General features: G+C 40.9%; 1 protein-coding gene across 2 annotated transcripts in view; it reads left to right on the top strand.

Moving 5' to 3' along the window:
* The window catches only part of Grin2a (glutamate ionotropic receptor NMDA type subunit 2A), a 363,152-nt gene that overhangs the window by 240,338 nt on the left and 108,583 nt on the right, over window positions 1–14,231 (top strand). For both annotated transcript variants that reach the window (XM_074059492.1, XM_074059493.1), the window contains exon 5: window positions 3,726–3,840. In XM_074059492.1, the coding sequence (XP_073915593.1) occupies window positions 3,726–3,840 (115 nt within the window). The remainder of the gene's footprint in view (window positions 1–3,725; window positions 3,841–14,231) is intronic.

Here is a 14,231-nt window from a genome sequence, read left to right as displayed (position 1 = left end):
CTAATGGAGCACTTGTATCTCTAGCTGCATTTCTCCATGTACCCTGTATTCAGCCATCCTGACTGATTCTATCTCATCAGATTCATCCAGAAGTGTCATGGCTTCTCACCATTGACTTTGCAATTTGTACCATGCACAGTCTTTCCCCTTTCCCCTACTATCCATCTGCCCATCTTTTGCTCTTTCTTTCCAGCACAATCCAAACATCTTTCATTTTGTTTCCTGATTCATTCCAGACATGGAATTACAATAGAATTGGTCACTCCTTTCCTATATTCCTCACCAACTTAGTTAATAAATATCTCTGTGTTTACCTTATTATATATTTCAGATTTTGTGTTCCTGTCCCTAACCTTGAAAACTATATGGTTATTTTGTATTATTTTCCTAGCAAAGTTCTTGACACAGAGTTTGACACATAGTAGATACTCAAACATGCCTATTGGATAGAAGGATGGATGAATGTATCGATGAATAGATGGATGGATAGATAGATGATTGATCAATGAATGTATTAATGGTGGGTGGATGGATAAATATATTGATAGATGCATGGGTGGATGAACATACTGGCCAACAGATGGATTATAGATTGATTGATCACCATATGCATTGGTGGAGGGACAGCACTTCTGATAATGATCTGTCAACATACTTTCCTGTTAACTCCTGCAGTATGCCAGCAAATGTCATAGGACCAAAAATAACCTTGAAGACTGAAACTAAAATATCAGATAAGGAAATAACAACAACCTAATTTAGGTCATAATTCATTAATTTGATAGCTCCTAATTCATTAATTACATTGAGCACCTGATGACCCTGAGGAGTTGGAGTTTGACCAGGGTCTAACTATTCTCTAAACCCCCAGCTCATGCAAATATCTTCTCAAGAGCTCCCTAAGGGAATGGGAAATGGAGAGCTCCTTGGCTTTGCCAAATCTGGACCACATCCATTTCACTCATCACATGCCAGCCAAGAAGCATCAAAAGGAAGGAGAGGAAAAAAAGTCTCTGCAATGGTTGGGTATTTAAGTCATCAACAAAAATGTTGAGGTTCTTTCTGCCACAGAGATCATCTCTGGTCTGTTGGCAGAAAGTCCAAGTCACTCTTTACTTAAAGCCTTTCTTTCATGGATCCCTATGGCCCTCTGAACAAAATCCAGATGCTGTAGCATGCCACACCAGGTCCCTTACGAGCTGACATCAGGGATCCTCCCAGATCTAACCCGCTGCACAAATGTGGCCTTCAGCCTTGCCAAGCCATTTCCTGCTTCTTCTGCTGTTCACTACCTCGGCTGCTCCGCCTTTGCTTTCTATCAGTCCTCTCATCAGAAGGTGTTCTGCCTCTCCCACCCCTTCACCCTTCAGGATCCCCAGAAGTGCTACCCAAATTTCCCAGGTTGAGTTAGAGGCCTTCTGTGTTTTCACAACTTCTCACACTTGTTCTCCATCAGTGCACAAGTAGCATTTAAAATGTCATTGTTTATGTGTTTATGTTCTTGAATTGTAAGAATGTGGATAAGAGCAGAAAAGCACCTGTTGTCTATATCTATCCATAAGACTCACTGTAAACTAGAAACACGTGCAGTCATAGGATAAATGGTTGTAGCAACTGATCGGAGATATCCCAAATGTATCAAATAGAATAGTGATTACTCTTTGCTCCTTCTGGAATAGCCCTGTTTTATTTTTGTCTTGGTTAAAGTATTTGATTGCAAAGAATTTAGAGAATAAAGGAAACAAAGAAGAGAATGGGAAATACCTGTAAGCCTTCCATGCACAGACAAGCTCTGTTTTTATCCTATTTTCTTCTGGCTTAACATTAAACAGCAAGTGTTCTCTCCATGTCATTAACTTGTCTTTGAGAACATGATTTTTAATGACTCACATGGTCTGTTGAATGGACGCACAATATTGTTCTTTGCTTTTTCTTCACGTGTGTCCACGGAACCCTGATTCTTTCTGACGTGATGTGGCCATTCTTTGGCACTGTGGAGGATAGGGGTGAGCATGTGACCCACTGGGCCAATATCTCTTTCTGGAATTCATTGTAGTTTCTTTCTCCTCCTCAAGTTTTTTACTTCCTCAGCTGCATTTGCTGTGAAGGGCATAGAGAGCAGGAAAATGTGGTTTTGAGATGCCCTGTTTTTCTGGGTAACACTTGTAAGCCTGTGCAACATCCAATTTTTAGTGAGTGTCAAACTGGCCATTGCTGTGTTTTCTTGGACATTTTTAACAACACATTTTTCTCTGGCTGCAAGGAGATATGGCCTCTTTGGCAACCTCTCACCCCAATTCCTGGGGATAAACTCTGAGTCTGGCCTAAGCACAGGCAAGGTGGCTTTAAGGAGTGGTGAAGGCACATGTGCTGTAAGATAGACAGATATCACTGTGATGAAAATACTTAGGGCAAAACTTGACTGCATGGATGTTATGTAAGGTGTATACTGGGATCATTCTGATGTATCCCCAGTACCCGTTCCTACTAACCTCTCACTCCTGTTTTCTACTTCTCCTTGCTGTATTATATGTGATTTCTTTGCGTCTATTCTACAGGTCATCAAAATCTCTCACTCTCTTTCTCCCTCCTCCTTCCCTCTCCCCTCCCTTGTCTCTCCTCTCCTCTTCATAAAATCCTGCTAAATGATTCCACTGGTCCTGGGTGCTCTCTGTTCTATTCTTCCTTTCCCTCCTTTGTCTCTCTTTGGGTCACCATGGGGGTCAAAGTCACCATTGTTTTTCACCTTGATTTCAAGAACAATAGCACCCTGTAAATCGTACCCTTGTATCCATTCTCTACACAGCCTTCAAATAATGTCATAAAACAAAGCCTGGTTATGTTATCTCCTTGATTAAAACCCTTCAATATCTTCAACTGCTTTAAGACAGACAAAATTTAACATGGCCTACAAACTTCTATACTACTTGCCTCCATCTCTCTTCCCAGCCTCACTTACTGCTACAATTCCCTGTCTCTCTTGCTTTAGCCTCTCTGGTCTGTGTTCAGTCCCTCACATACACCACCACAGGCCCTTTGCACATTCTGTCCCTTTTGTCTATTTATGTCTTTTCCTACCTAGTTAATGCTGATGCACCCTTCAGGTCACACTGTACTTCCTCAGCCTTACCTGACCTCTGTTTTGTTCTCAGATGGCACACCCTTCTTTCTGTTACAGCACATGTCAGAGGTCTGTGATTAATTAAGAGTTGGTCTCTCCCTTAGAATATAACCTTCATGAGGACAAGGGGATCCTGTCCATTTCCTTACTTATCCCCACCCCACAGTTCACTAGCCGAATCCTGACAAGTACAAATGCTTAATAATTATTAGTTGAATGATTAATGAAGTTGAATGCTGTGTGGGTTATAGGCAAGCAGTCTCCTTCAGGGAAGCTCACTAAAGCATACCAGAACATGCACTCAGATTTTTCATTAGGATCATTTGAACTCAGACCTGTGTATCTGGCAGGTCGAGTGTTCCATCCCACGTGTTGAGCTGTCGATTATCCGTGCCTATGCTGGGAATTCTGAGAATGATCCCAGGTGCAGCAAAGTGTGTGTGCTTGGTTAGCAGCGCCTGCATGGGTTCCAGGGCTTCCATGGTTGGAGCTGAGGGGTGTGTTTACGCTTGCAATGTCACAGGGACGCTGGCCTCCTCTCATTTGTTTGACGCTCCTTTAATTCTCCTATAAAATTTGTCTCTCTCTCTCTCTGTCTGTCTAGATTTATGGTAAACGTGACATGGAATGGTAAGGACCTGTCCTTCACTGACGAAGGCTATCAGGTGCACCCCAGGCTGGTGGTGATCGTGCTGAACAAAGACCGAGAATGGGAGAAGGTGAGCATCCTTCCGCATGCTGAAGGCAGGGGAGGGAAGAAAGCATGGGCAAAAAGGAGACAAAGGTGTCTTTTCCCAGAGCACTTCTGGCTGAGCTGCTCCAGGCTCCACCCAGAGCCAAGGGCCCCTTTCTTAGAACAAAGCAGACTGACTATTGTAAGGTGCAGTTGAAATGGTGAACTTGTATTCGTGTGCTATTCTCCATGTCAGTTCTCAGATGCCATAGGAATGGTCCTGGGAGGATTGGGGTCATTTGAAGACAAGTCAGGTTTGGTTTGCATCATTGAGGTCACAAGGGTCTGGTATGTAATGAAGATCACGTGAGTTTGCCTTACTTTCCTAAATGTACGCCATTTTCACCACTGAAGCTTGTACATGAAGCCAAAAAAAGAACATCAAAGTAAGTCTAAATGAATTAGAAGGGAAAAAAATAATAAACATAAGATTTAATTTGACAAAACAGAACCCAAGCTATAGAAAAAAGATTAGTGAAAAGTGAATGCTTTGAAAAGATTAATAAAATTTAGAATTCATAACAACAATGAGGAAACAAAGGAGAAAATGCAAATAACTAAAGGGAATATCACCACAGAAATTACAGATCCTGTGTGATAAAAAGAATATTATACAGAATTTATGCCCACAAACTTGGGCAAGATGGGCAACCTTCTTAAAGAAATATAACTTTCTGAAACTGATGTGAGTCTAAATTAACCATCTAAATAGCTCCATATTTGCTAAGAAATTAAATGCATAACTGAAAACCTTCCCATTAAATAAGAAAAGAAGAAAAACTTCTGGCTTCACTGTGAATTTGCTAAAAACATTTAAAAGGCAAATAACACCAATGTACACAAAGCTTTTCAATATGCTGCTAATCATAGTTCAAGAGCATATTTCAAAACGTAGAATGCCTGGTGGATAAGAGGGGTTTATTTTAGGAAGGCAATGTTGCTTTAGTAGTTAAAAATAAATCAATGGAATTTGTCATATTATCAGAATGAAGGAGCAAATTATATAGTCATCACAATAGATGCAGAAAATGCATTTGACAAAATCCAATACCCATTCATAACAAACAAGGCAGATTCCTTATTCTGAAAACCCTCAGCATACTTAATGATGAGATAATGAAAGCAAATCTATAAATATGCATCACATGATTTTTGATGAAGATTATGAAAAGGGGAATGGAAACTATTTTAAGTCTGTGGCATTGGGTCTATCCACATAGAAAATAAAAACAAACTCAGCCCACCGCTCGCCCTCTACACAAAAAATTACTTGAAATAAATCGCAGGCTGAAATGTAGAAACTAAAATCATAAAGTTTCTAGAAGAGCACAAAGGAGAATATTTTTGTGGTCTGAGATGACCACAGCTTTCTCAAGCAGAATGCAAAAAGCATCAAACATAGAGTAAAAATTGTAGACTGAAATCCATCAAGATGAAAGCTTTTGCTCTTTTAAAAACATTTTTTAGAAAATGAAAAAGGAAAGTTGCAAAATGTAAGAGAATGTCAACAATACATATATGTTACAAGGACTGATGTCTAGAATATGTAAAGAACCCCTGCAAATCAATAATAAAAGAGTAACAGTGCACGTGGTTGATGTACTTTCTGTACAAATATGAGTGTGGAAATTTCAAACATGGTGAAATCACCATAAGAAGAAGACTAGGGTAGAAAGGAGAAAAATAGAGGTAATGAACCAAGTTGGGGTACATACACACACACACACACACACACACACTCACTCCCCCACATATTTATATATGGAAATGTCACAATAAAACCTCCTGTAAACCATCATAAACAAACAAAAATGTCCTTTAAAAAAAAACAACTAAGGACAGGAAGGAAAAACAAGTCCTCTCTGGGGGTTGGTATCAATGGGACGGGGAGGGCATAAGGAAAGGGTGAAGGAATATGGTGTAAGTACTATGTACTCATGTGTGAAAATGGAACAATGACACCTGCTGAAACTGTTCTAAGAAGGGGATATAAAGGAGAATGATGCGGGGAGGTGACTCTAACCACAATATATTGTAAGCACTTTTGTAAATGTTACAATGCACCCCTGGTACAACTGTAGTATACTAGTAAATAAATAAAAGAAGATAAAAGAGAGTAACAGTGCAAATAAAAGCAGGAGATTGACTTAGATACCTCACAAAAGGAATTATTTAAATGGCAATGAATTCCTGGTCATCGGGGCATGCAAATGAAACCACAATGGAGTCGTGCTTCATTCATGTCATGAGTGGCTGTAAATAAAAAAGAGTGACAATATCAAGTTTTAGTGAGGGCTGGGAGCAATGCACTCTCGTGCGTTGATGATGGGAGTGAAAATTTGGGCATTTTTTTAATAAACTGAAAATTGACAGATTTTATGACCCAGCAATTCCATTCCTATTTATACCAAGTAAATGTAAACATTCATCCAAAGCGTTACTCGAGTCCAGGAGGGTCCATCCTAACTTCATTCCTAATAGCAAGACATCACATGCAATTCAAGTTTCTATCCACAAGCAAATGGATAAATTATAGCATATTCATAAAAGAAATGGATAAATTATAGCATATTCATAAAATGGACGTTAACGACTGATGGAAAGGAATGGACTACAGGATGAATTTCAAAAACCATTATGTTGAACAAAAGAAGACAGACACGAAAGATGATGCTGTGTGATCTCCTTCATATAAGGTTTAAGAAGAGGAAAAATTTGCCTATGTGGTTGGATTTCAGAGTAATGGTTGCTTAGGGGGCACTAGAATGATTGACAGGAAAGAGACCCACAGAATTTTCTAGAGTGGTCACAATATTTTGTGTTGTAAGCATTTATCAAAATGCACCTGGCTGTGCCACAAGATCCACTCATTTTATTGCATGCCATCCATTCTATTTAGTTAAAAAAAAATGAATTCTACACATTGGGATGCCTAGCATAACTAACTGATGATTTCTTCCTCCTGAGTTTCTTATTTAAAATCTCCAGACACAAACACCAGTTCTAATCATGGTCTTTGTTTATTGATCACTTACATTTTTCCTTTAGGTGGCCCATCGAAGCACTGGCTGCAAACTCCATAAATTCATTTCACAAGTATTCATTCAGCGCCTTCTGTGTGCCAGGTACTGCCTGGACACTTAGGCTCTCTCAGTGAACGATAGCATGAGTTCTGCACTCGGGGAGCTTAGACTGTAGTGTGTATGGAGGAGATGGAGTGGGATGGGGTTCTACGTAGTTCTGTTCAAGGAAAACATTAGCTTCTAGTTAATAGTCCCTGGTTTTTACTCCTTCTGATATGCTCTGTAGGCCACCATTCTAAGTGGTCCACGACTCCATGGATGTACAGGGTTCCTAAATGCATCTGGGACTTTGAGCATGCTATTTTTGGTTTTGCCTGTAGTGCTGTCCTGTATTCAACTCCGTATTTTTCCTTCCCCTTACACCTGCAAAACCCCTGACCACTGATAGGAGGTAAAGGTTTGGCCCTTTCTCCATGTATGGGTTGTTGACTCTTGGAGTTACTTTTCCATACAAGATGAGGGTCGCTTTTGGAACTGCAAAATCATTCTCCTTAGTTGGGTGTAGCCAGTCCTGGGTCAGCCTTAACTCATACCTGTGAATTTTCTTTTCTACTTTCAAATCTGGCTCACCTGCCAGGGAACCCCATTTACAAGGTCATTGTCCTGCAGGTGATAACATTGGGTGAAAGAAAACTGCCCTTGAGACACTCCATTTTGAGATACCCCTCCTTCCCAGTCCTGTTCAAATACAGCAATCTTCCAAAACCTGCTGGTTGGGAGTTGCCGCGGAGTTTAGCTTAGAATGTACAAACACTTCCTGTAGTTGGTCTCTTCTCCTGGCACACAGGGGATCCAAGGTCTCAGAAATAGCTCCCTGTGCGTCTGTCTTTAAGAAAGGGAAGCCGGTGGAGCAGGTAAACAGCAGTTCTGTCATCCTTAAAGCAGTTCACAGTGGCACAGCAGGTCTGCAGAGGGGAAGCACCCTTGAGGAGGGAGCTGGTGATCTGGGGCTCAGAGACACTCTTCTTTCTTCTCTGGGTCACTAAGCGGTGCCGCTGGAAGCAGAGCATGAAATGAGGGTGTCCTGGAAAACATGAGAAGCCCTTGGAGGCCTTCTTATTGGCCCTTGGCATGTGGCTAGTGTGTGTAATACTGACACCTATCATTATCACCATGTCCTAGCGAGCTGTGGACACAGAACTGAGAGCTCAGCAGCCTTTCTCTTGCAAATCAGGGCTGCTGTGCCTTTGTCTCTCCCTTTTGTCAGTGATTCTGCTCCCTTCAGAGTTTGATGGGCCCATGGCTTTCCAGAGATGTTTGAAAACAAGACTCTGGATGCAAGCCAATTAGCAGTCAGGCCAGCCCAACCAATACTGCTGTCTACCAACTCTAGGGCCAGCAGCAATTAGGCACCAGTGATGCAGCTGGAATGAGTGAGCAGGATTCCACCCCTCTCCTCAAGCAGCTCACAACTGAGCCAACTCCAGTGCAAAACTAGATGCCAGACCAATCACAGAGGACAAATGTGTAAACTTGGTCTGGTCACTTGGGACAGGTCTCTACAAGGGTGGGGACATTGGAGTTGTGCTTTGAGTGATAAATGGGATTTTGCCAGATTGGACCCATTTCTAATTAACCACTCCATCCTCCCAAATGCTTTGAGAGCATATTGCTTTAGTGTTACAATAGTTTTTCAATGAAAATATACACATGTATACAGACTGGCCTTTTAAATTATTTTAAATTGATCATTAAAATTGTATATATTTGTGGTATATGAGAGGAAGTTTTGATATATGTGTACATTGTAGAAAAGCTAAGTCAAGCTAATTAACATATCCCAGGCTAGCTATAAAAGGGAGTATATACTGAGAGAGATATTTAAAGAAAGATGTTTAAAGCTGTTTTGAAGTTTTGATTTCAGATATAAATAGGACAAAAAACATACATATTAAAGTAAAACAAGCATTTTATCCCCTAGAGAAGATCTAACTTAGGATGACAAGATGTCCTAGAAGACAGAGGGAGACCCCTCATTATGTCTTCAAGGAGTGACCCCTTTCCTCTCACTCTGATGGGTCTACCATTTGCATTGTCATTACTGCCCTTGGTTTCAGTTGACTTCTGCATTGAAGGTGCTGCCAGATCCTTCCTTCCCTCCAGGCCAACTCTGTCTCCTGGTCTGCAGACTTGCCTATGGAACACTGCCATGTGGATAACACACAGACAAACTCACCATCTTCCTCCCCAAATACATTTGTTTTGCGGCAAGTCGTCAAGAGTCTCATTCTTAGCATCCCAATGTCCCTCAGTTGTCCTCATGCACCATTCCCCACTGTTCCTATCCCTTTGAACATTTTTCCCTTTATGCATTGATCCTTTGGGTAACCCAAAGTATATTGGATCTTTCCCACTTCATTTCTATAAGCGTCACTTAAAGAGTGTCAACTGCTTGCTTTGTAATTGTTTGTGTGCACACTCATCTTGACTTGGACTAGGAGCCCCCTGCAGGGAAAGGTCTGTTCTTTTTGTCTATGTTTCTTCAACTCTACAAGGGTTTGTGCGAGGGCATAGATGGAGTTCTCTAAAATCCCTTAGCATACAGCCTTCACTCACATTTGTCAGAGTTAATTTGTACCAACAGCCAAACTGAGAATTTTACATTCTTGATCTTATCTAGTCATTTCAAAAACTTATTTACATTAGGTATTCTGATCCTTGCCTCAGATATGAGAATTGAAGTTCAGAGAGGCTAGTGACCTCCTGGAGATTCCCCAGCTGGTATGGATAGAATCAGGATATGAGTGTATGTCTGCCTGACCCCAGAGCGGGGGCTAGTAAAGGGGTATTTTAGAGGGAAAGTTAAGGGAGCTTCTCCTCCTACTCTTAGAATGGCATCAGTCTCCTTTTTCTCAGTGGATGCAAGAAATTCCTCTCAAACCCAGCTAATTGGAAATTGGGGCATGAATATTTATCACATCCCTGAAGCCTTGTATTTTCTGGCCTATATCAGGTCCATCTTCAGTTTGGCTCATTAAGGAAGGGGATGCACCCTTTCAAGTCTTGTATGGAACAAAGTGGGTGCCACCTGAGAAATTCTGAGTACAGATGCGACACTAGAAGCTAAGATTGATCTCCTGAGACAGTGGTTCTGACTGTGACACGTCAGTATGCTATTGTACGTAGCAAGGCTGGGTGGTACACAGAGTACATTTATCCTTTTGGTTTTTTTTTTTTTTCAGTGGGACTGGGGTTTGAACTTAGGGCTTTGTGCTTTCAAAGCAGGCACTCTATCACTTGAGCCACACTTCCAGTCCATTTTGCTCTGGTTACTTTGGAGATGGGGTCTTGTGAATTATTTGCCTGGACTGGCCTCGAACAGTGATCCTCCTAATCTCAGCCTCCCAAGTAACTGGGATTACAAGTGTGAGCCACTGGTGTCCAGCTAGTCTTTTAATTTTTTGATTGACACATAATAAATGTGCCTATGTATGGAGTAATGTGTAACCATGAGATCAAGATAATTGGTATATCAGTCACCTATAATATTTATCATTGTTTTGTGCTGGGAACATTCAAAATTCTCTCTGCAATTTTGAAATATGTGATTAGTTGTCATCCATGCTTATTCTACTGTGCTATGGAACATTAGAAGTTATTCCACCTTTCTTGACTGCACCCCTGTACCTGTAACCCTCCTCTCTCTAGTTCCCTTGTTCCTTCCCAGCCTCTGGGAACATGATTTGACTTGTAATTGTAGAATGCTATAGTTCTCTCCCTTCCAAATCACTTCCCTGCTTTTTTGTGTCACTAGCACCATGTTTACCCCAAGAATGGCCCAGTAAGTTGCAAGAACTCATGAGAATATGCAGATTGTTAGTGTGTTGTGTTGCTGTGTGTGACATCAACAGTCTGCACCAAGGTTCACCCTGCCAGAGGGCTGAAACATTTGTGCCAACATTGTACTTCCCTTCTGCACAAACATGAAAACTGTGTAAAAGAAACCATGGAGGAAAATTTTAACTGTGAGGACATCAGTGAATGGCAATTGAGAGAATAATCGTGTTGTTAACACTGAAGCATGTTGTTTACACAGCCTACAAGCAAACAGAAAACACATCATGGCTTGCTTTGCTTAGAGGAACAACGGCAGCTTGAGGATGGGGCCATGCATTCTGATTACAGCCACCACTGAAAACATCTCCTGTCCTCATTTGTAGGTTTTCAGTTTTTCATTTAGCATCCTATTTCTGGTAGTCAATATCAGATATTCAATTGAATATCATTCAATTTGATAAGTAATCATAGGATGGATTGGAGAATGAATGGGAAGACTTCCTCCGCCCCCTCCAGGACTTCCCAAATGAAGGTGATGTCTCAGGATGGTCATTTTACAAGTGTGGTTCCTTGGACCATTGCCTTGGTTCCAAAGAACCCAAGGCACCACCTTGAGAAGATGCTAAGGTCTTAGCCCTACCTCAAACCATTTCTGAATCTGAATTTGCACTTTTCGTAAGCTTCCCTGGGGATCTCAATGTTGTGAAAGGTGTAAAGTCACTGCTTTGGCGTATACATAGACTTACTCCTTGTAAGTCTGAAATGGTTTCATCTGGGTCATTCTGCTGCCACGATTTCTTGTTTCTCCATCTTTGTGTCTCCTTTTTCCTTTGGAGTACACTGCCTAGCTGCAATGCTTATGAGAAATAGTGGAGGAAAAAGAAAGAAGGAAATTGAAGTCTTGTTGTGCCTTGAAAAATCTCTGGTAAATGAGATAGTTATTAATAAGGCCAAGTAAAGTACCATCTATGGATATAGTTTAACACTTGTCGTCTAGTTTGTGCTCAATAAACATTAAGTTATCAAATGACTGTTTCAGTTAAATCTTTCCACCATTAACAGACATAATTGAATTTGGGGTATATAACCCTTATTTATCCATACATTTATTTGACCAAGACAGTTTTCTGACCACTACTATGTAAAAGTCATTGTTAAGGGTTGAAAAATTAATAAAATATCAGATCTGCAAGAGACTCAGAATCTAACAGGGCACTGGGAAATGCTCCTAACACCAGGACAGCACGAGGTGTGCACAGATGTTCTGAGAAGACTCCAGGGTGTTTAGAGGCATGTTATACATAGGCAGGAAGATTAAGAGGACTGCTCACTTGAGTGAGATCTCAGGGAATAGCAAGATTTGAACCTCCCTGTATGGGGAGGGCATTCTGTGTAGTAGAAACACCACAAGCCAAGGTCCAGCGACAAGGTGTTTAAGGCCACTTGGGGAAGAGTTCAGTGCATGTGAAACAGATTGTGTCACAGAAAGAACTCTAAGCATGGTCCCAGTGACTCTTGCCCTTCTCTAAGCCTTCCCCTTGGAGGGAGGATGAGCGGGAGCCATGATTATGGTAAGCATTCACTATCTTGGGTATGAGAAAAGGATTTATAAGTTGGTGTGAGTTTTTCAAAAGGGAGATTATCAGGGTGGTCCTCACCTAATCATAAAAGCCCTTAAAAGTAGAGGGTTTTCTTCAGAGAAGAGTTTGCTTGATGTCCAGACCTAAGGATGGAGGCGACAGGAAATGCAGGAGGCCTCCAGGTGCTAAAACCAGTCCTCAGCTGACAGCCAGCAAGTAAGCAAGGACCTCAGTCCTACAATCTCAACCTGAACTTAGCCAACAGCCTGAATGAATTCAGAGTGGATTCCTCCACATCCTCCAACTAAAAGGCCAACCTCTGATACCCTGAACCGAGAACATAGCTGAGTCCACTTGGATTTCAGACCTGTACAACAGGCTATAAATGGGTGTTGTCCCAAGTGGCTGAGTTCCAGGTAATTTGCTGCACAACAGAAAACTAATACAGACTGTTTGAAGGGACATTAAGAGAATGAAAAATCATGGGTGCTGAAATATGAATTCTACACTATGATACTTTATTCAGGAATCTGCAGACACTGTTAAAGAGACTGAGGTGAGGGAACAACATAAAAGTAAAAGGAACCACTAACATTTGTTTAGCACTTTCAGTGTAGCACACAGGCTGCTGGGTATTTATGGAATCTTCACATCTGCTCTAAGATGCTACATTCTCCACATTCACAAATGTAGGGAAACAGGCTCAAAGACATTCAGCAACTTGCTTCAGGTCACAGAGCCAGTAAGTTGCAAAGCCAGGACAATGAACCCAACAACCTGTACTTCTAGATACAAACTACACTTCTTTCTCAAAAAGAATTGGTGATTGGCACATGTCTTTGGGAAATTTTCTAAAGGATTATTTAAAGAGAATGAAGATGTGGGGAAGAAGTGAAAAAAGATGCATGACACAGGAATTGGATAGTCAGTTTGGTTTTTTTTTAAATTTTAGGTATGGGTCTGTGGTTAGGTGTTTCCAAATTTGGTAGTTCTGGAGGAAATTTGTCATGACTGTAGGCTATATTGTTCATCTCTCTTTCTTCCCTCTCTTCCTTTTCCCTTTCTCTCTCTTTTCCTTTCTTCTCCCAAATCCATATTTAAAGTCAAGTGCCCTTTTGTAAAATGAGTCTGTTAACATTACCAACCTTAGCAGAGTCTGTGTGGATTTTAATTTGTCTCCTTATATAATGATCATTAAGTTCCTGAAATGATGTGAGCCATAGAGACGGAAAGGCAAGCCATTACAAAAGATTTAAAATTATCATCTGACTTCCCTAGAGTCACATAGAGTGACTGTTTTAAATAATCACACAGTATAATATGTTAGGTCACAGTGAGGAAAATATAGTGGGTCTGTAGCAAATTAACTCATCTGCCTGAAATAAGTGATGTTGTCTTCTTACTGTGTGTGTCTGTGTTTCTGGTTTATACTGAGGGCTTTTCTGATTTTTCTTTCTTTCTCTCTCCTCCCTCCTTCCCTCAACTCTCTCCCTTCTTCCCTTCCTTCCTTCCTTTTTTGTACTTGTAACAATAACCCAACTCCAAAACAAGTAGCAAATAAGCCAGTGCTCTCCTTCAAGGCAAGATTCTGCTAAAAAGTTTTCTAGATTTCAGAAGTTAAAGGGAAAAAAATGTGTTTCACAGAAAAGACATCTGTATGGGAACATGAACTGATAGGAACGTGAATGATAAGGATGGACGATGTTGGTGATGATGGTGATGATGGTGGTGGCGATGGCAAAGTTATTGATGGATATGAAGATATTGATCATTAGTTGAGCTCCTGTTATGCGGAGACAGTGTGCACAGTGCTTTGCCTCATTTCAGTCTTACACCGTTCTCTGCATTTTCTCATATCTAAAAAGGAGATGATAATAGTACCTACCTCAAGACTTGTTATGACAGTTAATCAAGACAATTTATCAAGTGCTCTGAGC

Source organism: Castor canadensis, chromosome 17 (genome assembly GCF_047511655.1).
Source record: "Castor canadensis chromosome 17, mCasCan1.hap1v2, whole genome shotgun sequence".
NCBI lineage: Eukaryota > Metazoa > Chordata > Mammalia > Rodentia > Castoridae > Castor > Castor canadensis.
This window is presented reverse-complemented; position numbering and strand designations above follow the sequence as displayed.